Source organism: Melanotaenia boesemani, chromosome 11 (genome assembly GCF_017639745.1).
Source record: "Melanotaenia boesemani isolate fMelBoe1 chromosome 11, fMelBoe1.pri, whole genome shotgun sequence".
NCBI classification, from domain to species: Eukaryota; Metazoa; Chordata; class Actinopteri; order Atheriniformes; family Melanotaeniidae; genus Melanotaenia; species Melanotaenia boesemani.
The window spans coordinates 25,753,421-25,775,823 of record NC_055692.1 but is presented as its reverse complement, the minus strand read 5'-3'; the positions used below and the strand labels follow the sequence as shown (position 1 = coordinate 25,775,823).

The 22,403-nt window shown below is 40.6% G+C and overlaps 3 protein-coding genes across 4 annotated transcripts; 2 read left to right on the top strand and 1 right to left on the bottom strand.

Moving 5' to 3' along the window:
- Nucleotides 1–515: 515 nt before the first annotated feature.
- LOC121648412 (immediate early response gene 5-like protein) lies at nucleotides 516–1,942 on the top strand. Its single transcript, XM_041998489.1, has one exon. It carries the CDS (start codon nucleotides 646–648, stop codon nucleotides 1,516–1,518), a length of 873 nt encoding a protein of 290 aa, XP_041854423.1. The 5' UTR covers nucleotides 516–645; the 3' UTR covers nucleotides 1,519–1,942.
- A 423-nt stretch (nucleotides 1,943–2,365) lies between these two features.
- zgc:154046 (uncharacterized protein LOC562075 homolog) lies at nucleotides 2,366–8,753 on the top strand. The gene is made up of 14 exons (XM_041998835.1): nucleotides 2,366–2,520; nucleotides 3,805–4,074; nucleotides 4,367–4,485; nucleotides 5,129–5,182; nucleotides 5,300–5,465; nucleotides 5,613–5,787; nucleotides 5,893–6,071; nucleotides 6,160–6,260; nucleotides 6,344–6,463; nucleotides 6,554–6,676; nucleotides 6,767–6,902; nucleotides 6,989–7,051; nucleotides 7,144–7,281; nucleotides 7,376–8,753. Exons 1-14 carry the CDS (start codon nucleotides 2,494–2,496, stop codon nucleotides 7,589–7,591), a joined length of 1,887 nt encoding a protein of 628 aa, XP_041854769.1. The 5' UTR covers nucleotides 2,366–2,493; the 3' UTR covers nucleotides 7,592–8,753.
- adamts13 (ADAM metallopeptidase with thrombospondin type 1 motif, 13) lies at nucleotides 8,044–18,300 on the bottom strand. 2 transcript variants are annotated; one of them, XM_041998833.1, is made up of 29 exons: nucleotides 18,087–18,300; nucleotides 17,808–17,871; nucleotides 16,031–16,164; nucleotides 15,631–15,714; nucleotides 15,319–15,443; nucleotides 15,070–15,216; nucleotides 14,533–14,667; nucleotides 14,148–14,298; nucleotides 13,905–14,030; nucleotides 13,666–13,817; nucleotides 13,524–13,587; nucleotides 13,102–13,228; nucleotides 12,741–12,889; nucleotides 12,527–12,647; nucleotides 12,343–12,423; nucleotides 12,069–12,250; nucleotides 11,743–11,899; nucleotides 11,492–11,621; nucleotides 11,215–11,394; nucleotides 10,853–11,051; nucleotides 10,675–10,777; nucleotides 10,453–10,582; nucleotides 10,115–10,291; nucleotides 9,827–10,031; nucleotides 9,253–9,544; nucleotides 9,024–9,167; nucleotides 8,749–8,928; nucleotides 8,289–8,464; nucleotides 8,044–8,199 (listed from the first exon to the last, which is right to left on the bottom strand). In XM_041998833.1, exons 1-29 carry the CDS (start codon nucleotides 18,198–18,200, stop codon nucleotides 8,044–8,046), a joined length of 4,185 nt encoding a protein of 1,394 aa, XP_041854767.1. In that variant the 5' UTR covers nucleotides 18,201–18,300. The 2 variants fall into 2 exon arrangements, with proteins under 2 accessions (XP_041854767.1, XP_041854768.1); XM_041998834.1 differs by having other exon boundaries at nucleotides 13,926–14,030.
- Nucleotides 18,301–22,403: the final 4,103 nt, after the last annotated feature.

Here is a 22,403-nt window from a genome sequence, read left to right as displayed (position 1 = left end):
ATTCATCACCTAATAATTATTAATCAACTTTTATTACTTTTATTACAGTTTCAGTCATATTTCTCAATGTGTTATTAATCATACTCTTTGTTCTATTATTGGTATTATTTTATTGAAGGCACCCCATGTTATATTTTAAATGTACATTTCTTATATGTGTTTCATTACATTTTTCCATCTATATTCTATTACTTTTCAACAGACTATTCTGTTATTTTGTATGATGGCTTTCACCTGTATTTCAATCAATCACTTTTTACATTTCTTTCACTGTGTTCTGTTTGGTTGTGTTGTACTCAAAAACAAAAAAGTCTTTTTTTTTTTAACGCTGAGATTTACGGAGATCAGAACACATTTAGTTAAATGCAGCATGTCTGCTCCTACGTGCATTTTGAATGAGGCTAGTAGTGATATTTGCGTATAACAGAAGCACCGCCTCCCTCCCATTGGACAATGTGTACATGAGGGCGTGGCAAGGAAAGATGAGAGTTGAAAATCCATGCCCTTACTGGGAAGACATGGAGCGCTATGGATACAGCCTACACGAGTGCAGTAGGTATCTCAACTAAAGACACAAATATTTCTCCTGTTTGTAAACAAACAATTTGAGAGGCTGAGAGGAAAGAAAGGGTGGCCCGGTTGAGGATGGAGTGTGCATTTGACGCACAGAATCTGATCTCCATTTCTTTGAGGAAAATCCAAAGCTCCAGGACGCAGAGAGGAGGCATCAAGCTCCACAAGAACTTACTGGTAACATACGTTCTGAGAAACGCCAGGCAGTTTTACATGAGCAAAAACCTGTCGCAAACGCAGAGGACGCCTCCGTATGAGGGTGTAACAGCGGTCCGCGAAAGGCAAGAATACCTTGAATTGACTGGGAGCTTCACAGAGTTGACTGATGACTTCTACTGCAACTTTACTGGGGTTGAGTCGGACACTTGGCACTGCGGAGCGCACCAGTCCAACAGCCAGCCTGCGGAGGTGGCGCACCAAGACGCATCTGCCTGCGCAATGGTTTCACTAAGTGACTCTGACCTCATGGAAGCTTGCTGGAGCTGTGCAGACAAATCTTCTTGGGAGTTACCTATCCCAAACACACAAGCCAACCAAAAGACTGTCCTGGACTTGGACACTCATGTGGTGACTACTGTCACAAACGGATACTTCCACTCAGACTGTTGCGCGCAGCCAAAACAGCCGCAGGGCGCGCAGTGCTACACTAAAAAGCGAAAGATTGACGCAAGTTATTACATTGTTGATCCAGAGTTTTATTTGCCAGACTTTGGGCCGGTGCCATGTAAAAGGATGAGGACTGAAGATGACACACATTCAGACTCGGAGCAGTTGGATAGCACCAACATCTCCAACCTGATCTCGGTCTTGGGTTCAGGTGGACTATCTGAGTTTGTGAGTTGGCAACAGACGGACCTTGAGCAAATATTCGCCTCTCAAACAATTTGTTTAAAACACACACTATTAACAGGCAGTGGTTGGACCAGAGCAATTGAGGCATTTTGATTTGTATGAGTGTATTTCCTTTGTACCGTTATATATATTTTTGCTTTCAAATAAACCATGACACGACTGCAATTCTCATTCTCTTCTCTGTTATATTAGAAGATTATTGAAACGTGGATTCATGGAACAATCATATCAATTCCTGATGACTTTGCACATTGAATGTTCTCGTGCCAATTAGTATAATTTCTGCACACAATATAAAACTAAGTATATGTTCTTGTAATTCGTCTGGGGTTCTTGAGTTTGTCTTTGGTTTGTATTTCCTGAGGAAATTAGTTAACGCTGTTTCTCTGGAAAGACGTTGGACGAGCACCATCATGTGGCCAGTGAAGATCTGTACAGAATCACGCACCAGCTCAACTCAGAATTATTCTGTATTGTATTATTTATATCAGGGCCTGCTTTGTTAAATCAATAAAAATAACAGAATTAAAAAAATACAGTGATGTTTTGAATTTAAATTACACAACTTGCATGAATCGGCCTACACCACTATTTCTTTTTAAGATAGTTTAAATGAGATATTGTATCAGTGGTGACCTTGTTTTAACATTAGCCATTTCTCATTAAGTTAAGTTTGCCATTATTTTACAATTATTGGAACTTTACACATAAGCGTTTATAAGCAACATCTAGGCTTAATGTTCTTATGAATCATTAGATTCTTTTATCCTCAAAAAATATTATGGTGTAGCTTAATGTAGCCTTTATGCTAGGCATTTTTAACCTGCAGTCCCGAGTGTATTAAACCCCACTTTTTTTTTAAAAAAAAAAGAGAGAGAGGGGGGCAGAAATATGGAAAGAAAGAAACTACTTTTAGAGAAGAGGTCTCACCTGTCTTTGCTCGGTGGGACCGAGGGGGGGCGAACAGCTGATAATACACGGTGTGCCTGTCCTTGAAAATGACAACCCGAAGATTTCCTTTCTATATTCCCGGGACTGTCAAAGCCTTAAACGCGTCTTTCTGACAAGATGTTGGGGTTTTTTGTCAGAGCCGCGGTGAGTTTATTGTTTTACAAGTGTTCTAAATGGCTACCAACAAGCGCAAGTATGTTTAGTGTTTACGGTGAAGAGGGTGGGGCGCTACAGGACAACATTGTGGCAGTAACAGGTCAAAACGAAATTCCCCAATGTCTTATGTGTGTTGTTGAAATGTGCGTAATTTACAGTTTTATACTTGATTTTAATGCTGTTTCAGCGGTTCTTCAAAGCGACATTTTGCGTAATGTTAGCTTAATGTAGCTGCTAGCATTTCTTAACATTAGCTAAATGCGCATGCTGCTAGAAGGACATCGGAGACAGCAATATATTTGCAGGTTTTGTTGCCACAGACCCCGACAGTTTATATTACCCACGCTTTTTGTATTCTTATAGTAGCATATAGTGACAAAACAATCATAACACTTCCATGCATGGTAGACTTAATGGTTTTATTACGATATTGCAACACCGGAAGTTATGCGTTTTATTTTCGTGAACTTTACAAAAGTGATATTTAATTAACACCCCCTCTGTATTAACTCTGTGCCATTGGGAGCCAATTAGGATGTTTTTACTGTCATTAAATTAACACATATGTATATATACATATATATATATATATATATATATATATATATATATATATATATATATATATATATATATATATATATATATATGTATATATATATATATGTATATCCGAATTTATCATCTGATTATTAAGCCCCATTAAATCAGAGAGCAGGTGATTATTAAAACTAATTTGTGAACAAGAGGTTACAGATAGATTTGGTGCATTCGTGTATGTTTGTTTTAGCTACCATCCCAAAGGTTCAGCTGTGTCAACCTTCTATTTATAAGCTGGCAAGATACCTCAGCAGCTCCAAACAAATACTGTAACTGCTTCAATGACTTGCTTTGGGCTCAGTTTTCATGGACTAAATAATCTCACACCAAAGTATGTGCCTTTGTAAATAATTCAAGATGTTGTTTACAGCTCTGAGTCCAGTTCTTATTTCAGCTAATTCTCATTGAGTCATTCCCTATTCCAAGCTTCACACACTTAATAGTGTGTTGACACATTAGATCTGCAGGTTCTGTCATAGTTCATCTTTCTGGTTGAACTAGTTTACCAAGAGATCAAATACCAGCAGTTACATACTTTTGTATGACGTGAGACATAAATGGTAATAAATTTCAATATTGTACAAGGATTTTGGTGCTACATTTCCTTTCCTTACTATTATGTCTTTGTAATCTATAACAAAGGTATGAAATTATCACTTCAATGTCCTATAGCTGCGGCCAGGAATTGCGAGTCCATGTTGGTTGCTCAGGCCAGTAACACAGATCCCAGAGAGGTCCTTTGTGCATCAGGAGGGTTTGCCCAGGCTACCTGTGCCACCCTTGAAGCAAACATGTGAGCACTACCTGGCCACTCTTGAACCTGTCGTCAGTGAGGAAGAGCTGGAACACACCCGGCAGCTGGTACAGGAGTTTCTCAAAGGTGGAGTGGGAGAAAGACTTCAGAAAGGGTTGGAGAGACGAGCTCGAAAGACAGAAAACTGGGTAGATATTTGACTTTGTTCAATTTTTTTTTCTATAGCAGTGTGGATATGCTGAGAGTAAGTAATTTCTGATAGAGGATAAATGTTGAATGAGTCTTGATTAAATAAACCATATGCCACTTGCTGCTTAGTCTGAATCAAAGTCCTTCCTGATTGCATGCTTTAAAACAAACTTTTGATTTAGCTGCAGTCATTTAGGGAAGTAAATATCTACATATTTTGGTATCTTTTTATTATATAATATATTCTCATCTGTCACCTTGTGTTTCCTGACTGCTGATTTGTTTGTGTAGCTGTCAGAGTGGTGGATGCAATCAGCGTATCTAGACTGCCGCATGCCAGTGGCAGTTTACAGCAGCCCTGGAGTTGTCCTGCCCCGCATGCACTTTCAAGATCGGCTAGGCCAGATGAGGTGAGAAACCAGGGAAACCGTAAAACTAGTCACAATGTCTAAACTGCTTCACTTACCAAGCACATATAAAGGTCATACAAAAGAAGAGTCAGATTTTCTGATTTATGCAGATGTCAGTTTCCTGGTTGAGAGCAACATAAGTTATAAACTACAATTGTCCAATTATGAATACCCTCATAAATCTGGTTCCTTAACTGATTTACTTTGTATTGAAGTACAGTATAAACAAGCTCGTATTAAGCTGGAGTTTCAAGCTGACCTCTTTCAGAGTCTTCCCTCCACACACTGGCTATTTAAAGCTCTTTGGCTGTTCATACCATTGCTCAGCCACTTTTAACTACTGTGACACATGGAATATGCAGTGACTGTGGTGGCCCCATGGAGACCTAATGCACTTTAATATTACAACAATGATCATTTAGATGCATAATATATGTTTTATGGTGAAGCCACTGCCTGAGTTTTAGGAATACAATTGTCTTATTTTGTCATTTAAAGGGACATTTCCTTGTGCTTCTAATCAGAGTTGATAACTGAATTTAGTCTGTGCTTCACTTCTGTCAAGATCATCTTTCAAGTAATTCAGATTAAAACTTGGAGTTGTCATATGCACGTTAGTAACATCTGGATGTCTTTTCTACAGGTTTGCTGCCAAGCTAATTGCAGGAGTTTTGGACTTTAAAAAAATGGTGGACTCGTGAGTTTTATGGAAATTAGTGCACACATTGTACTGTTATGACAGAAGGGTGCTATTATCCTGTCTAGAGTTTGTTTTCAAAACTTTATATTGATATTGTGGCATACTCTTTTGTAGTGAAACTCTGCCTGTACAGTATTTGAGTGGGAAGCCACTGTGCATGGACCAGTATTATCAAATCCTGTCCTCCTGCCGTGTTCCTGGGCCCAAAAGAGATACTGTTGTACATTATAGCATGGGAAAGACGTCTCCCACTCACATCACTGTGGTCCACAATTTTCAGGTAAAAAAAATGGGACACTTCGCAACTTTCCTTTTGTACTTCACAGTATTTTAACTAGACATTTTAAAAGCGTCTCATTGTGTAAGAATCTGTTCAGTGGTGAAAACATAGCAGATGTTGTTAAATGGACCTGGCTTTTCTCCCCAGTTTTTTGTCTTGGATGTGTACAACAGCGATGGCACCCCACTGACGGTGGATCAGATTTACATGCAGCTGGAGAAGATCTGGAATTCTTCTTTGCAGACTAATAAGGAACCAATCGGTATCCTTACATCACAGCACCGCAACACCTGGGGCAAAGCTTATAACAATCTGATAAAAGGTAAGCGGAGAGTGGAAAAAAACTCAGTACTGGCTAGATTTTTTTTTTTGGTTTGAAAATAAAGTAAGAATATTTAATCTTATGAGTACCTTGATTTGTCCTCAGATAAGACAAATAAGGAGTCAGTCCGTGCCATCCAGAAAAGCATCTTTACAGTTTGTTTGGATGCTCCAATGCCTCGAGTGTCAGATGAGATGTATCAGAGCCGCGTGGCTGCCCAGATGCTACATGGAGGAGGAGCGCGCTGGAACAGCGGTAATCGCTGGTTTGATAAGACATTACAGGTCAGTTTGACAGATGTTATTTAACATTGGAAATGATGAGCGGGACTCACTGGTTGAGAATTTGAATGTTCTTGCAAATCATCCTCAGTTCATTGTTGGTGAAGACGGTACATGTGGACTGGTGTATGAACATGCACCTGCTGAGGGTCCACCCATTGTGTTTCTCATCGATTACGTTGTTAAATACATGTAAGTTTCTTGCAGTTTGATGGCTGCTTTAGCTTTTTGTAAATGAACCGAAGGTAATAAAGTGTCTGCTTTTGTTTCAACAGGCGCAGGACTGATATAGTTCGCTCTCCAATGGTTCCCTTATCCATGCCACAGAAACTGAGATTTAACATCACACCTGAGATCAAGCGAGACATTGAGAAAGCCAAACAAAATATGAACATGTAGGTAAAATACTGCAGCTACTGTTAGTTAGCTGTCTTAGATTACAGTTTGCCTAATGCCCTCCTTTTTTTGTTGTTGTTTTGTGTTAGAATGGTACATGACTTGGATGTGAAGGTGCTTATGTTTTCTCACTTTGGAAAAAATGTACCAAAGCAACATAATCTAAGTCCAGATGCTTTTGTGCAAATGGCCCTTCAGCTTGCCTACTTCAGGTAAGAATTCCCCTGCAGGATTCCAAAATTATTCTAGATATAGATATTAAGAATAGCGTATCTACTTTGTGTGCTGTTGTTTAATTCTAGGATGTATAACCTGTGCTGCTCTACTTATGAGAGTGCATCAATGAGAATGTTTAAATATGGACGAACAGATGGAATCCGTTCAACTACTGTAGACTCGCTTCAGTTTGCACAGGCAATGCAAGACCCAGCTAAACAGGTACTGATGAACCACTCCGGCTCCATAATAAATATCCTGTTTTCAACAAGTGTGATGTTTTCCTGAGCAGTAAATATTCCCAACAGAACAAAGAGAAAGTGGCACTGCTGCAGAAGGCTGTCCAGACACACAAAGAAAACACATACAATGTGAGGACTGTGATTTTATAAATTAATGTTTTCCCTTAAATAATATCTGATTAATCTAACTTCTACACATTCACATTTTCTTTGTTTTTTAGGCAATTCATGGCCAGGCTATAGACAGACACCTGCTTGGGCTGAAGATGCAGAGTATTGAGGACCTGACCTCTATGCCTAAGATATTCATGGATACCTCTTTTGCTGTAGCTCACCACTTCAATCTCTCCACCAGCCAGGTGCATTTGTATCTAATACAACAACCATCTATATCACTGAACAAATAATTGTTTATCGACATACTTATTTACTCTCTCCTGTCTCTGTGTCCAGGTTGGTTCCAAGACCGACTGTGTGATGTGCTTTGGTCCAGTGGTTCCAGATGGCTATGGAGTGTGCTACAATCCCATGGACGAGCACATCAACATTGCCATCACAGCTTTTAACAGCTGTGAAGAGACGAATGCTGCCAACTTTGCCCAGAATGTAGAGAATGCACTGCTGGACATGAGAGCTCTCCTGGATGACACAGCCATGGCCGGACAGTGATCCCACTCAGAGGCCTGGCATGGTGGTTGCGTATCAGAGTTCAAACTGAATCAGGTTGTTGCCAGAACTGTTGGCAGGGTGCCACACTGGCAGAGACGCACAATGTTTTAAGGAGAGACCTGCTACCAAAGGGTTTGTAGGAAGTGTCTAAAACGTGACTGTGAATGCACTGCATTTCAGAGGAAAAAATCTATATGGTGGAAATTAAATATTTCATAACATAAAAATGAATTGTAATAGTATAAATACTTGTTTCTTTGTCTATACTTAAGCAGCTCCCGGCGGAGCCTTCTCTTGACTTAAAAGATTTTGAGTGCCTTGGTTTGTTTGGTATTTATTTCAGGTCAGTATAATAGGTACAGGTAGGTTTGCAAATGAGATCATCAATGTGGAGGGATAAGTAAATTGCTCTTACAAAACTTGGTGGTTGTAAACTAGAGAAATATCTACTATTAAAGACGCACAAAGGAATATTCAGCTTTGAAGGTCCCGTTGGAATGCAGGTAGTCGCCATGAAATTCAACCTCAGCCATATTTCCAGATGAGTGCCACAGGAACAGCTGCTGCCCGTGAAACACGTTGGTCTTTAAGACATCCATGTCCCGGATCTAAACAAACATAGAAATAATTCAGCATTTATTACACCTAAATATTCTTCCAGCTGAATGTGCAGCAAGTTGAAGCAACATGTTTGCACCATAATGTAAGTAGACTGGGAGCTGGTGGTGTTGAATACTAATCCTATGTGCAACGCTTGGATTCTGATCTTCACTGAGGGAGGGGCATTGATGAGCACTCGGCAGGTGTGGGTAATGTTTGATGTTATTGGATTCTCAAAGATGCCACTGGGAGAAAACAGCTGAATGTCGCAGTCTGTGGGGCAAATATTATATATTTAATCTTTGGTTAAAATGTCTTAGACACCAATACAATGCTGCATCTCTCTGAAATTAGAAATGTAGATTTTCTGAGTGATGACTCTTAATGCTGTATAACAGTATGCTTTTTTTTTTTTTTTTTTACAGTTAAGCTCCTCCCCACTCACTGTGTGGAGGTGCAACATAAAGGAGCAATGCCACATGAAGCATTTATTTTTCTGTCATCAATTCATATTCCTGTCCAGCAGAATAAATGGATGGCCAAACAAGCTGTCTTACCCTGATGGTGGCTCCTTTTCATGTTCTTCCGTGAACTGTAGGTAAACATAACTCCATTTCCAGGTGTGAACATGTTTTGACGCACAAGCAGGACATTGGTTCTTGTGGTCAGTTCACTGCCTGTTAACTGCGCACACTTCCTCACAAAAGCCAAACGGTCAAAAAATGCTACGTACTCCTCTGAAAGAACACAACGTAGACATTTTCTTTTCTTTTTGCTGCAGTAGTCTTAGAAAATATTAACATTTTAGATTTTATCCTTGTGGAAAACATACTTTTTCTGCAGCTCAAGGAGCTAGATATCACTTTAATGTGGATGACCTCATCGAGGGGTCGACCGATGGATATTGTGCAGCGGCTGGTTACATCTGTCAAATCCACCGTGCCTGATTCTTCCAAGAGTAGCTGTCCACATGTGCCTAAAAAAGGCTAAGTACTGTTATTATAATCATGCTCTGTATTTGACTCTTAATTAGCTATTAAAAAGTAATTGAGCATACTAACTGGATTTAAGTGTTGGAGTGGTTGTGGTAGTCTGAGGAATGGTTATAGCCTCTGTTGGACTTGAATGAAAAGGGCCCATGCGGTGCTGTGGTATATCTTTATGGATCAGGACTTTCACAGTTGCAGCGGTGGTGTCAGAGGCTGTATCTCTACAGCTGCTCATGTAGCAGCCCTGAATGGTGATTGGTTTGGGCATGTGCATGCAAAACAAGGGGCTGAGGGGCTCTGATTTAGAGGGGCCCATGCAGGACACAGCTCTGGACTGGATGCCATATCCACAGGGTACTGAACACTGAGGAGGGACATGACATGGGAGGGTAAAGATGGGTCATAATGTCAGCCACCTCATGCACAGCCATTGAAAGAATAAGCAATAAACAATATTCAGGAGGAAAATATAGCATAGACAGGCATGTCCTTATCATCAAAAATTGTTAACTTCAATCAAGTTTTTTTTTTCTCTGTCACATGACTAATCAACGAATCAGTATATTCACATTTTCTATCAATTATTCCATTTAAAATTTACACTAATCAGTCATATTAATTCATATTCCAGTCCTATGAGATGTACCTGGCTCCACGGCTTCACCTCCCACCTAAAGGTGCAGACTTGCACCAGACAAGGAACTGTGGTGGCTGGTTTGACAGCTGCAAGGCAGTTTTCCTCCAGCACTACACTTTCCCTGCCCTGGATAAATTGGACACAAGACACATTCCTCTGAGCTACACCCAGGTCACAGGACATGGAGCAGGGCGATGTCCCGAATACCTTCCATCTGGACAAGAAGCAGTGGTGGTGAGATGATTTTTAATTTGGCAAAAATGTATCTTAACCATGTGTTTTTTGTGTGTGATTTACTTTGCAGGGCAGCTGTGTGTATTACAAGAAACCACTGCTGTGGGTTTTGGAGAGTCACTGCATTCAGAATCTTCCAGCACTTCCTCTATCCCCGCTGCTTCTCGAGCACAGTACAGCACCCTGTTGACTACCCCTCCTCCACATGTTACACTGCACACTCCTTGCTTAGAGCGCCACCTGGTTGTTATAAAAGGAAAAAAAAGCAACCGTCATTCGCAAACAGAATGGACTCTTTCTAAACAGCTACAGTGGTGCCCCGTGTTTGCCACATATATATGCTGTATGCAATAATTACACAAGTACTGCATCTTTCATCCATATTAAATATGGTAGCTCACATAGGAGGACATGGAGAAGTTCCACATATCTCAGACTGAGGATCAGGTTTAGTAGAAGCATCACAGTTAAAGTCAGGCACTCCCAGTCTCGTCTGGTGTTCCACACAAGAAAACCACACCTGCAGGGTTCCTGCAATGCATAAGCATTGGGCTTTTAGTTATGATACATGTAAGGAAAAAGTCTTGTTTCTGAGGTAAGGATGAGTATATTTTTAAACTTACCATTTCCACAAGTCTTTGAACACTGGCTGATAACAGGGCTCCACACATAAACAGGCGTCTGTCTGGGGCGTGGTAACAAACCAGACTTTGAAATGGGCAGTTCCTGTCAAGATACATTGTGTTAAGGTGTGCTTCTGGTATTTTTAAATAACTAAGATTTTAGTTACTTTTGCTTTACCTCCCCCTTAGACTCCCACCCAATGGGACAGACATCAACTACACATGGTACAGAATCAGTTGGTTTGATCTGCTTTGAACAAAAGCTTTCATTGACTTCAATATCTTGGCCGTCTTCTTGCCGGACACATGACACGATGCGCTTCGCTTCTCCTGGCCCACACACTGCAGAACAGTCCCCTGGTTCAGATACATGCCACCTGTGAATGCATGAAAGAGGCTTTTCATATGAAACTCACTTTGAGGCAGCAGAATAACACTGTAAATCCTCCATATTGTGTGATTGTAAGAGCACGTGTACTCTGAGTAATAACTAAATACCAGGACATTCAGTGATTTAAAAATATGCAGCAAATGTTATACCTAGTAGGACAGTGTTGCAGGTTACACTTTTCAGACGTGTGTGGAGCAGCATCAGCAGAGCATTCAGAATCTGGAACTTGTGTCACATCAGATTCATTTCTTTGAACACAGCGTACAGGACGCACTCGCACTCCCCTGCCACAGGAGGCACTACAAGCTCCAAACTTTCCTGATTCCCACCTGCAAAATTATAAATTATTCATGTGTGCTCATTTGGGCTGTGTGTGCCAGTGTGAAGGGGAAGGAGAGAGAAAAAAAAGTGTAGTGGGAACCTAACCTAGGGGGACAGGATGAGAGCTGACACACTGTTTGGAATTGTCTGGTTGGAGGAGGTGTTTTACAGTGGTGTTCCTTCAAATAGTTCTTAGTATTTTCATCTATACAGATATACACATGTTTCTGAACACCTGAAAAGACAAAGTAGGAAAGGAAAGTTATTTTCTATATATCATTGAATTAAATTCGTTTTACACTGTTTTACACTGGGTACTCTTTGTGATTTTCATTATAATTCAATAAGTTGCTTACCTGATCCACAAGTGATAGAGCAGGGTGTTGTGAAAACAAGCCATTTGCCTCTAGGCGTGCTGTCTGTCAAGTTGCTCTTTCTGGTAGGTACATAAAACTGGTAGCTAATGTTTGGATTTGTTTTTTCTCCATATTCTTTTCCATATTTACGATAGATCTGCAATCAGAAAAATAATTACACTCCACATCTTGCAGATATAGTTTACTCTGAGTTATGTTAGTTATGTTATGTTAGAAAAAGTTTGGATTTTATGGAAAGTTTTATAATGAGCCAGTCCATTTGTCCGTACTGGGTATATTGGACCACAGACACATCTCCCCCTGACCTGTATGTTTATCTCCTGTAGCAGTGGTCCAGGTGCCATCACTTCTTCCTTCTCAGGTAAAAGATCACGTGTCAGGTGGAGGCGGTACTCAATATGCTTTTCATCCATCATGGAGGGATGGATTATATTTAATGCCATCTTGCCCATTCCAGACACAATATACTGATCCCCAATCATTACAGCTGTGAAAAAAAAAACAAAAATATTATTTTTACTAATCTTGTTTATGTGATATGTTGTTAATGTAAAAATCCCATGCAGTGATGCCACTTACCCATATGAGTGAAGAGAGGTGCCCTGTTGACAATATGAACTTTTGTGGCATTCACTGGCAGTGTAAGAAAAGTGGTGTACTCTGAAACAGAAAGCCTGACTGGTAATTCCTTGAGGCCTTAATTAATTGTTGATTTATTTGCAGTAAAGTACCATTAATAGTAAAGTATGATGTTTTTTGTTACCTCTGGCCTGGCCTCCATTGTAGGAGTCAGATATCAAATTGCAGGTTGTTCCATCACCACCACACACCCCACAAACATCCTGCACTTTTCCAGAGTGCAGTACGCCATCACAGCCAAACAGCTGATCAGAAAAAAAAAAAAAAAAATATTGAGCATAAAATGCTAAGAAAGAGTATGACTAAATCGTCCTCCTGGCATGTTTAGCCTTCTTTACCTGGCATCTACCTTGCAGACAGGCAGCTGTAGTGCCAAAAGGCGCTGGGTTGTCTGACTCACAGCGTGTCCCATCCACAAAGTGAGAGCCACGACTCACAATGAAGTTTTCTCCATCAGACTGGCACATATATCTGCACTGCTCATCCCCTGGTCATGACCAAAAAGAAAGGTATTTCTAATGCACATATTTTACACACGTTTAAAAAAGGGGGGAGGGGGGATTTTCTCAATTTCAATTTCTCAATGTATTTATTTGGACAGAACATTGGACATTACATAAAATATTAATGTAAACACGCTGAATTATAGCCCAAAGCTAAGTTCCATCTGTTATCCAAAAGTATTTTCTTTAGCCCCACCTTTTGTAAAACCAAGAGCAGGGATCCACGTGTAGAAAGAGGCAATGTTTGGTTGTAGGTAGAGGGGTTGGAGATCTGTTTGGGAACACTGCTCTGCCATGAAATCCTGCTGGGTGTGTTCACAAGGCTACAGTAACATGGGTGGGAAGAAAGAAGGCTTTTCTTTATTTATTTATTTTCATGCCCTTTGGGCCCAGAAAAGAACAGTAAACTGAAGTTCAGCTAAAATGCTTCAAGCTTAGTCTTACTTTTAAATGACTTTCTTTATTTCTATCTTATTTGCTCAAGGCTTGAATTTTGAGCAGAAAAATGGGCTGTGAGCTTCTTACAAAAAGATCAAAACCAACACAATTTTTGGGTAAAATGATTCACTGAGTGAAGGATATTGAGTCCCACTGTAAACATAACCAGAAAGAACTAACCTGCTGGTAACAAAGTTCAGCCTCAATATCTGGGCCCTCACAATCATTCCCTCCAAAGGCAGGTCTGCAAATTAGACATGACATTTTTCAGCAAAACAGCTTTTGTCAAGATGATTTTTGACGTTTGTATGATGCCTGTTACCTTGGATTGTTGCATTGACGTGTACGGAGACTGACTCCACCACCACATGTCCGTGAGCAGGAGGAAAACTCAGACCAGCTAGACCAAGAACCATGAACCACAACAGACGTGCCAAGATCATGTGGGGACACACAACGCCCTTTCAGACACCACTGAGAGAAAAGATTAAAAACATGTTAGGGCTGAGCTTTTGTAAAAAGTGACTCTCTTGGGAAAATAACTGCTTTAAAATGACACACTGAGCACACTGCAAGCACTACCTGATTGGGAGCACACTCTGTCCCATCCAGCAGTGGAACCAGGAGACGTTTGCAGGAGCTGTCATCATCAGGATTAATGTGACACGACAGAACACGACAAGCTGGCTAAAAGGAAAAGAGACTATTATAATAAACATGAATGAACATGTAAAATTTGAAGCTTATCATTTTTAATGTGATATGCCCCCTGGCATTATCAAGCTAATATTACAGGTGACATACTAGGTCGGGATTAGTGAAGGAGCAAGCTCTTGCTGTGCTGCCAAAGGCTATACGACATTGGTCATCAACACCATAGTACAGCCCAGGCTTCCAGTCTTGTAGGGAGCCTCCCAGTGTTGGCAAATCTTTTACACATTCTGCTCTTCCTTCACTGGGAACACCAAATCATGCAACATCTCAGTTCTTACTCACATTATATCACAATAAAAAGATTCAACCAGTTTTTTCAACAGAGTTTAAAAAGTAAATTAAAAGCAAAAATCAGTTCTGATAATGTAACAGGAAAATATTAAAATATGAGTTGTAGATTGAATACTCTTTCACCAGGTTACATGATTAATGAAAGGCATTTTCATGCACAGCTGCTCTGAGCAGGTTGACCCACCTGAAGAATGTGAGAAGCTGCTGCCTACTGCAGGGGGACCAGGTCAGATCCACACTGTTGTAGCCTCCATCTGCAGCCATCATGAAACCACTCCTGCTGCAGGTGTTTCCAACTCCATCATGGTTAATTCCAAAACTGGATGCAAAGAAATCAAGTTTAAAATATATTAAAGTTACTACGTGATGACAGAATTATTTCCATGCTTTCAGTGAACATTTTAACATGGCTGCACTTTTTAAGCAAAGTTCTGAAATTGCACATTTGGGAGCATTTTATTATTGATGTAAAACTTTATCCATTCCGTTAAAAAAAAAACTTACACACTGTCCTGTCTTTAGATAAAAGTAAAGTTTAATAACTACCTAAAGTGTACCAGCTGAATACCTTAACTATAATGCCCTAGAAATCATTAGAAAATAGTGAGACTTTAAAGTTGTATCTTGTGTGTAATTTTAGCACACAGTCCATACTAAACCATTAAAACAGATACTATAGGCCCTGTAGATTGGCTGCCGATCACATTTCACTCTGTTTTACCTGTGGCCAAGTTCATGAGCGACGGTGATCCCCAGATCAAATCCTGTGTCTTCTGTGATCACGCAGCTCCATTCACTGGAGCAGGCCCCACCCAGCTGTGCAACCCCTCTCACCTGTTTATTCCCATCTGGCAATTCCAGATCATACCTAAATTGTGACAACAGACATAAATGAAAAAAAACTATTTATGTATAGATAAAATATGATACATCTAAATAGTGCACCCCCAGGTGAATGCAGATAACATACCTTGTGATATACAGCAGGAGATCAGCGTGTAGCGGGTCTGTGTCATTGAACGGGTTGATCCTTCTTCCCCAGTCACACACACTTCTGAGAGAAGAAGTAATGTTGGTGGACATTTGGATCTCTGGCTGGAAGAAGTGTTACAGTAATAGGAAAGGAAAGGCACCACTGATGACACCAAAATAAAACAAAATTTAAGTTCAGATCACAACAGTGCTGAGTGTATGTTTCACCACACAAAATCTATACAATCTTGTTACAACTCATGTTTAATAATTATAAACTGAGCCTGATTTGTAACAGAGGGCCACTTACCTCTGGCTCTGACAGGATAATCATGCGTACCAGGTGCACCCTCATGTTGGCACCCAGGGTCATGTCTCTCAACAGCTCAGAGGCCTGAGTGGAAATTGCAGTATAAATCAGATTATTATATTCATCCTGCTCTGAGAGTGTAATTGGACTAAAGTACTGCAGGGCTCTCCAGAGCTGGTTTAGGGAATATTTCAGCATGAATTACACAACATCTAAACACATTTTCCCCTCTAATGTGGTAGGGCTTTTTTTTTCTTTTTTTAAGTCTTTCATTATTTATTGATCACTCCTTATAGGAGCTTAACAGTATCCATAAAGAGTTTGTCCTACATTCCCATTCACTGCTTTTAAGATTAATTAGAACAGCATGCTTTTACCATATGTTTGTCCTCAGACTTACAATATTAAGGTTGGTGAGGATGTATCGCTCTGTATCCTGCTTGTGGACCTGCTGGACGTCAGGCCCTACCACCACCAGCAGTTCCAGATGGGTGATATCAGGGATAAGAGCTGAGCGTCGCAGACGGGTGTTTACTGTGAATGAGGAGAAAACACACTGTAAACACTCAAAAATAACCTTCTTATAAGTAATAAGCTGTTTCTGAAGAGCGTAACAACTATCAAATTAATATACTATGATAAAGGGAAGACAGCCCTGACTGTATGTTCTGATGTTTTTTTTTTTTTTTTAACTTGTCCTGTCCAGCATCATAGCAAGCAAAACGATAATCTGTTTGCTGTATCGTGCTGAACAAATTTGCTCTGCCAAGGGAGGCCTATGGGTAAGGCTCCTCTTGATAATCTGATTCATTTATTAATTTATTTACTTTGAATCACGGAATCTATGTAATCTTGCTGGACCTGACCGGAGGGGACAGAAAAAGATGGAAAAAAGCGAAAAGAGCAAAAGGGAAAGAAGAAAGGAGACAAAAGGATCACAGACAGAAGGAAAACGACCCTTCAATCCACACCATCACCAGACAACAAACTGTTACACCTGTACATGAACACACCAGAAAATTTCCTACAACTTTTACAAAAGCAGAAACACACACACAGAAAAAACAGGGCTGCCAGTCATTAAGAGTTTTTAAATAATAACCAAATCAAAAAGACATAACAGCGACCAGATACTAACTCACAGGAAAAATACAAAAAAAAAAAAAAAAAAATTAATAATTATCGCTTAGTATTAAAACCCACTAGACAACTCAGTGACTGTGTCAGCATGCAGAGCATGAGAAACAAGGAGTGATCAGTGATGAAGAGTGGTGAGTGAGATCATGCAAATGCAACCACGCCTCCACGGAGGCCAGAGGCAGACCAGGGCCTGGGCCGGGCCCTCAGCAGCAGACCCGGAGCACCAACCCAAGCCACCCCACCACAAAGACGACTCCAGCCCCACCCGAAGGGCGGCAGAGGAGAGCCCCAGCAAGAGCCCCCCACGGTCCCGGGGCACAGGCCCCAGTGGGCCAAGATCAGCAGCCGCCGGCCCCGCCAGGGACCGGCCACCCAGGGCAGCCCAAGCAAAGGGCCCAGGGCCCCAGGAGCCCAGAGGTGGCCGCCCCACCCCCTAAAGGCAGAGGGCCCGCAACATGCCTAGGAGGACCAGGCCCCCCCAGACAGCCACCCGGCGCAGGCCAGCACACACCCCGATGTTCCAGCCGCACACCCCTGGAACCAGGGTGCTATCGGCCCCCTCCCCCCACTCCCCACCTACCTCAATCTGCACCCAACATAACCCCACACTCACACCCTCCCCCGCGCCGCACCCACAACCACCCACCACCACACAGCCACGCCACACACAACCCACCCACCATGCCCCGTGGGGGACACCCCAGGCGGACCAGCGGACAGCGAGCCCCAACCACCCCCCTTTGACCCAACCCCCACAGAGACAGCAGCCCACCAGCGCAGCCACCCCGGAACCCGGCCCCTGGGCAACCACCCCCCCTGCCCGCCCCCAGCCACACACAGGGGGAGCAGGGGTGTGAGAGGTCCCCAATACCCTCTCCCTCCCCGCTCCTGACTGTTTATGTAGTGTGTGTTGTGTGCAATTAAAATTGAGGGGCAGTAACTGCAATGAGCCCGCCATGCACCGCATGCCATGCCCCCCAGGTGTTGTTTGTGTGTTGTGTTTCTGTATGTTCTGATGTTGCCAGTGACACACATACCTGAAGTGTCAGCAGAAGAACCTGAAGATAAGTCTCTTTGACTGGTGGAAAGATGAACAAACCTCTGGAGGAAACAAACAGCTTTCACTCTTATAAGTAAATTTAAATACTTTTAACAAAACGTAAAATTGTACAGCTTTTCTTTGTTAATTGTCATGTAATTCCAGTAAAACATAGTTATGACCCATTGTACGGGTTAAGGTTTTTATCAGGATGATAAGCTTTAAGCAGAAGAGTTCAATGCACTTTGCTGAAGTATTGAGCAGTGCAATCACTCACCACAGAGCTCATGTTCACCCGCAGCTTTCCACCTATATTTTCTATTGGCGATCCCATCAGAGCACTGAAGCCAGGCCACAGGAGCAGCAGACAAAGCAGAGTTATAAAAAACATGTTTTTCCACTTCTTCTATGCCTCCCTGCTCTGCTTTGACACCAGGACAGAGTGTAGTCATCCAGCTCATACAGGACAGAGCACAGCCAAAAGTGAATGAGCAACGTGTGTTTATGTAAACAGTAGGGACAAAGTTGATTTGTGTCAAATCTGGGACCAAGAGAACAGCTCTCATTGGCTGGCTTTTTACAGCCCGTACTATGAGTAATATTTGTATTATCTCTCCTGACATCACAGAACAATAAAAATACATGATGACTTTTTGCAGTTGAAATGTGATGATGTGATAAAAACCAGTTATGGTGGCTTTTTTTGGGGGGGGGGGGGGATAACCAATAACCAAATGCCACCCTTTAAATTCCCTGAATTTATGTGCAGCCTACAATTACTGCTAGATTAATCCTTCTACAATCATCCTACGTATTCCAAAGCATTGGTACCATTTGTAGCCATTAGATGGCAGACAAGATCCTCTTGGTAAAATCAAACTAAATAGGAGGAAAGGGAGGCAAATACACAGGCTCCTACAAAAGAATGTAAGGGAATAACATCCCTTATACTCATGAGAAGAATAAAACCAATTTTAAATTGGTTATTAGAAGGGCAGGATATTCACAGTAGAAACAATAAAGCCCAAACTAAGCTATAACTGACAAGTGCTCTCTTGGGGGAGATAGCCATAATTATTTCCCTTCGTGGTTTAAACATGGCCAGATGGCTGACTTTTCTCTCTAAGTACAATTAACAGCACTTTTTGGAATAAAACAGAAAAATGTGTAATAGCAGGATAGTAAATACATCACAATGCTTCATGCCTTTTGATGATACAGTCATCAGATTTTATCCCATCTTTAACTCAGTTTTAATTCCTCCTACTTAATAGATTTGTTTTGTCAGGCAAACTTTCCTTCTGCCTATATAAAAGTCACACAGACATTTAAAAATAACTAAAATATATTCAAATGAACTTACAAATTTTCACCATTTGGCCTGACCCCTTAGCTCTATCTCTTCCTGCTATAGTCCATTCTCTTCTTTCCTAAGGAGGCATAGTTTATCTCCATGACTCTAGGACTCAAACCCCATCTGCCATTTGTCTGCCAGATATCTGCCTGTTGTCAGTCTGAATTAACAGCTGGTTGTCACAGACATTCCACCAATATTGCTACTCCATTAAAACCTTAATGCTACACTGGATTTACCAAGCACAACAGACTACAGTAAGTGTTGTTGGATCCTCACACCCATGTGTGTTCACTCAGAGGAGGACAGGGATTGTATATTTATGATATCCTAAATTATATATAACAAGCCATATGGGATACTCAAGTGGGCACAGCAGATGATGCCTCGGGAAAATGTTTTGTTGCAGTTTCTGAAGAGAGGAAGAAGCTGTTTGTGCTGTTAACTTTTACACAGAAAGCTGATTATCTCTATTATAACATTTCATGGCCCTGTTTCCTTTTATATTAAAACTAAGCTGTCATTTTTGGCTAGACATTTGGTTAACTAGGATTTTACATTGACAGTCTCACCCTCACAGTTTCAGTTTTGTGAGGCCCTTATGTGGAGTGGCTCTGATTTGTATATAAAAGGATTCTTGTTCATCTGCTGCTCTGTGATTCTGTCCATCTGTTACACTGACTGTGTGTAAAAACTAGATTCACCTGACACTTTATGGCAACCTATCACCTCAACTCTTTATGTTTAACACATGGAAGACATGCATCCGTGTTATTGTGTTTATTTGAAATGAAAAAAAAAAGATTAAGAAGGTAAATTTAAAAGCTGGCAAGGAAACATGGAAATCTTGCTCATGAGGCAGCAGACTGATGTTTACAAAAACCAGATCCTTTGGCTTGACTCTGTTTTTTTTATTTATTTATTTATTTTTTTTAATCTTACTTTTTATCAGTCGCTACTTCAGTCAGTTGGTCTTGGCTAATCTTTGCATGTCAGACTCACTGAAACTGCATTTTCTGTTCAAATTTGGTTATATGACTATTTATAAATCTGCCAGGGTGATGGATCAGGTGCTAAATCAAAGTGATAGCTGTGCATGAAAAATATCACCAAATGGGCTCATAGCATCTGTTTTTCTAACATACTGACACTTTTTTTTATCAGTCATTATGTGATTTGTTTATGCTGAAGTGTCTCACTCAACAAGTTATGATATAGGAGACTCTGTTAAAACAGAAATGTTTCTTCCTGCTGATGAGGTTTTCACTGCCTTCCTGTGTTCACTCTGCAAATGAAGACAAATGCTGTGTTGATCCTGCAATGTCAGAACTGCAATGATGACTTTCCAATCTGTAATGTACATACTGAGAGTGCTGGACCTTGCTGGCACTACAGAGTATTAAAATATTTTCCAGGTTATTGCTTGCTTCCAGGACACTCCAAGCTGTTTTTGGCATATGCCAGCAAATCACAGTGATGTGAAGATATTGCGGGGGCATTTAATGATGTCCTCTGTGCTGACAATTTCATAATGATGTTATATGTTTTCTGGTAAATTGAGAATTATACAGCTATTGCAGAGAATCCTTTTAAGTGGAAGTTCATCTGTCATGCATGCTTCAATTGTAGAATGATGGGGAAGGGAGCAACAGCAGTGTCAGTTGCAATGTTACTTGCTTTGAATGAGTCTGCAGAGGATATTCCTTCATTCTGTAAGCAGTGGCAGCCGGATACCAAAAAAACAAAGAGTGGGAGTCACATACGACATTGACATATTTTAGCGGGGGTGTGTCGGTCTCTTAGAGGAGCATTTCCTGATAAAAGAGCGTGGGATGACCTAAAATGTGTTGCATGTTCTCCTGTGCTTTCTATCAGTGACACAAGCAAAAACAAAAAGGAATGTAAATTGAGCCCTGAGGTAAAGACAATTTAAATACACTAAGAGGATAGCTTTAATGTGTGTGTTTTCCAGTCACAACACCCCCATCTTTAGCATACAGCATAACTGCACTTATATAGTCAGAATCTTTTAACTTAGGATCTATATTGTACCAAATATATGGTAAATTGTGGTCTGCAAATTAAGGGAGTATATCTGTCTATCTTTGATTAAAACCGCATCCAATCTGATTTTTGTAAATCCAACACTTACTCAAGTTTAAATTGCATAAAAGATTGGAATTCTTCCATTAATTTACCTCATTTTTACCATGGGCTCCTTTGCTTGGTCTCAGCCTTTTTCTTTCTTTACCTGTGAGGCTGTTCTAACTGCAGCTGACTGCAACAGCGACTGCAGGGAAGGGCACAGAATACTAAACTGGCCAAGCCTGATTTTAGCCCAAATTTTGATCCAGCCAGCCAATGAAGGCTATAGAATGATCCTGCAATAGTTGTCAATGAACAAATCCAGTGAGTGAACATCTGTTTACATGCTGCTGATAGGAGCAGAATTTTAATAAGCTGTGCACGGAAATGTCTGACAACAAAGTTTGGACTCACGAATAAGTAAAAAGCAACAAACTTACAAATGAGACTCGTGGGAAAATTACTAGCCTTTGCATCATTCGTGTAGCAGCCTAATAAGCAATCAATATATGTGAGGACAGCAGAACATTAATCTTTTACCTTAAACTGGTTATTGCCTCTCCTGTAACAATTACATAAGTACATCTAAAATCATTACCCTCATTACCCTATTCTCTCTTTGTGGCTGTTACATTTCACATATCAGTAATGATAGTGGACTAATCATAATGGAGCTTTGTTTTGTGTGTGTGTGTGGGGGGGGGGGGGGGGGGGGGGGGGGTAACTCTAAGAAATAACTCTAAATATATCATCATGGATGTCATGGCTTTTTCACAAAATTGTTTGTATTAATACATTGTGGAAGAGTAGAAAAGACCTAGGCATTTAACAGGGTGTTGTTATTTACTACAGCTATGTTGTATATATTGCACAGAATCAGTAATAGTAATTGCACAGACTTAATAGCATAATAACATTAAAAAGCTTATTGAGCCCGCGTTTATTGTGACAAAGAATAAGTGAGTCCCTCTAGTTAACCCAGAACTGTACTGCATAGCCTACCTAAGAAAGTGAGACGTAAAAAGAAATAATTTTATATATATATATATATATGTATATATATATATATATATATATATATATATATATATATATATATATATATATACATACATATCTTTGATCTTTATATATATAAATCTTTGATCTTTGTCA

Coding starts and splice junctions, on each gene's coding strand:
- LOC121648412 (XM_041998489.1), top strand. CDS start 646: ATGGAGTGTGCATTTGACGCACAGAATCTGATCTCCATTTCTTTGAGG.
- zgc:154046 (XM_041998835.1), top strand. CDS start 2,494: ATGTTGGGGTTTTTTGTCAGAGCCGCG. Junction 4,075..4,366: donor CTCGAAAGACAGAAAACTGG/GTAGATATTTGA, acceptor TTGTTTGTGTAG/CTGTCAGAGTGGTGGATGCA. Junction 5,466..5,612: donor CTGTGGTCCACAATTTTCAG/GTAAAAAAAATG, acceptor TTTTCTCCCCAG/TTTTTTGTCTTGGATGTGTA.
- adamts13 (XM_041998833.1), bottom strand. CDS start 18,200: ATGTTTTTTATAACTCTGCTTTGTCTGCTGCTCCTGTGGCCTGGCTTC. Junction 15,715..16,030: donor TCCTCACCAACCTTAATATT/GTAAGTCTGAGG, acceptor ATTTCCACTCAG/GCCTCTGAGCTGTTGAGAGA. Junction 8,200..8,288: donor CCCAGTCTACTTACATTATG/GTGCAAACATGT, acceptor ATGTTTGTTTAG/ATCCGGGACATGGATGTCTT.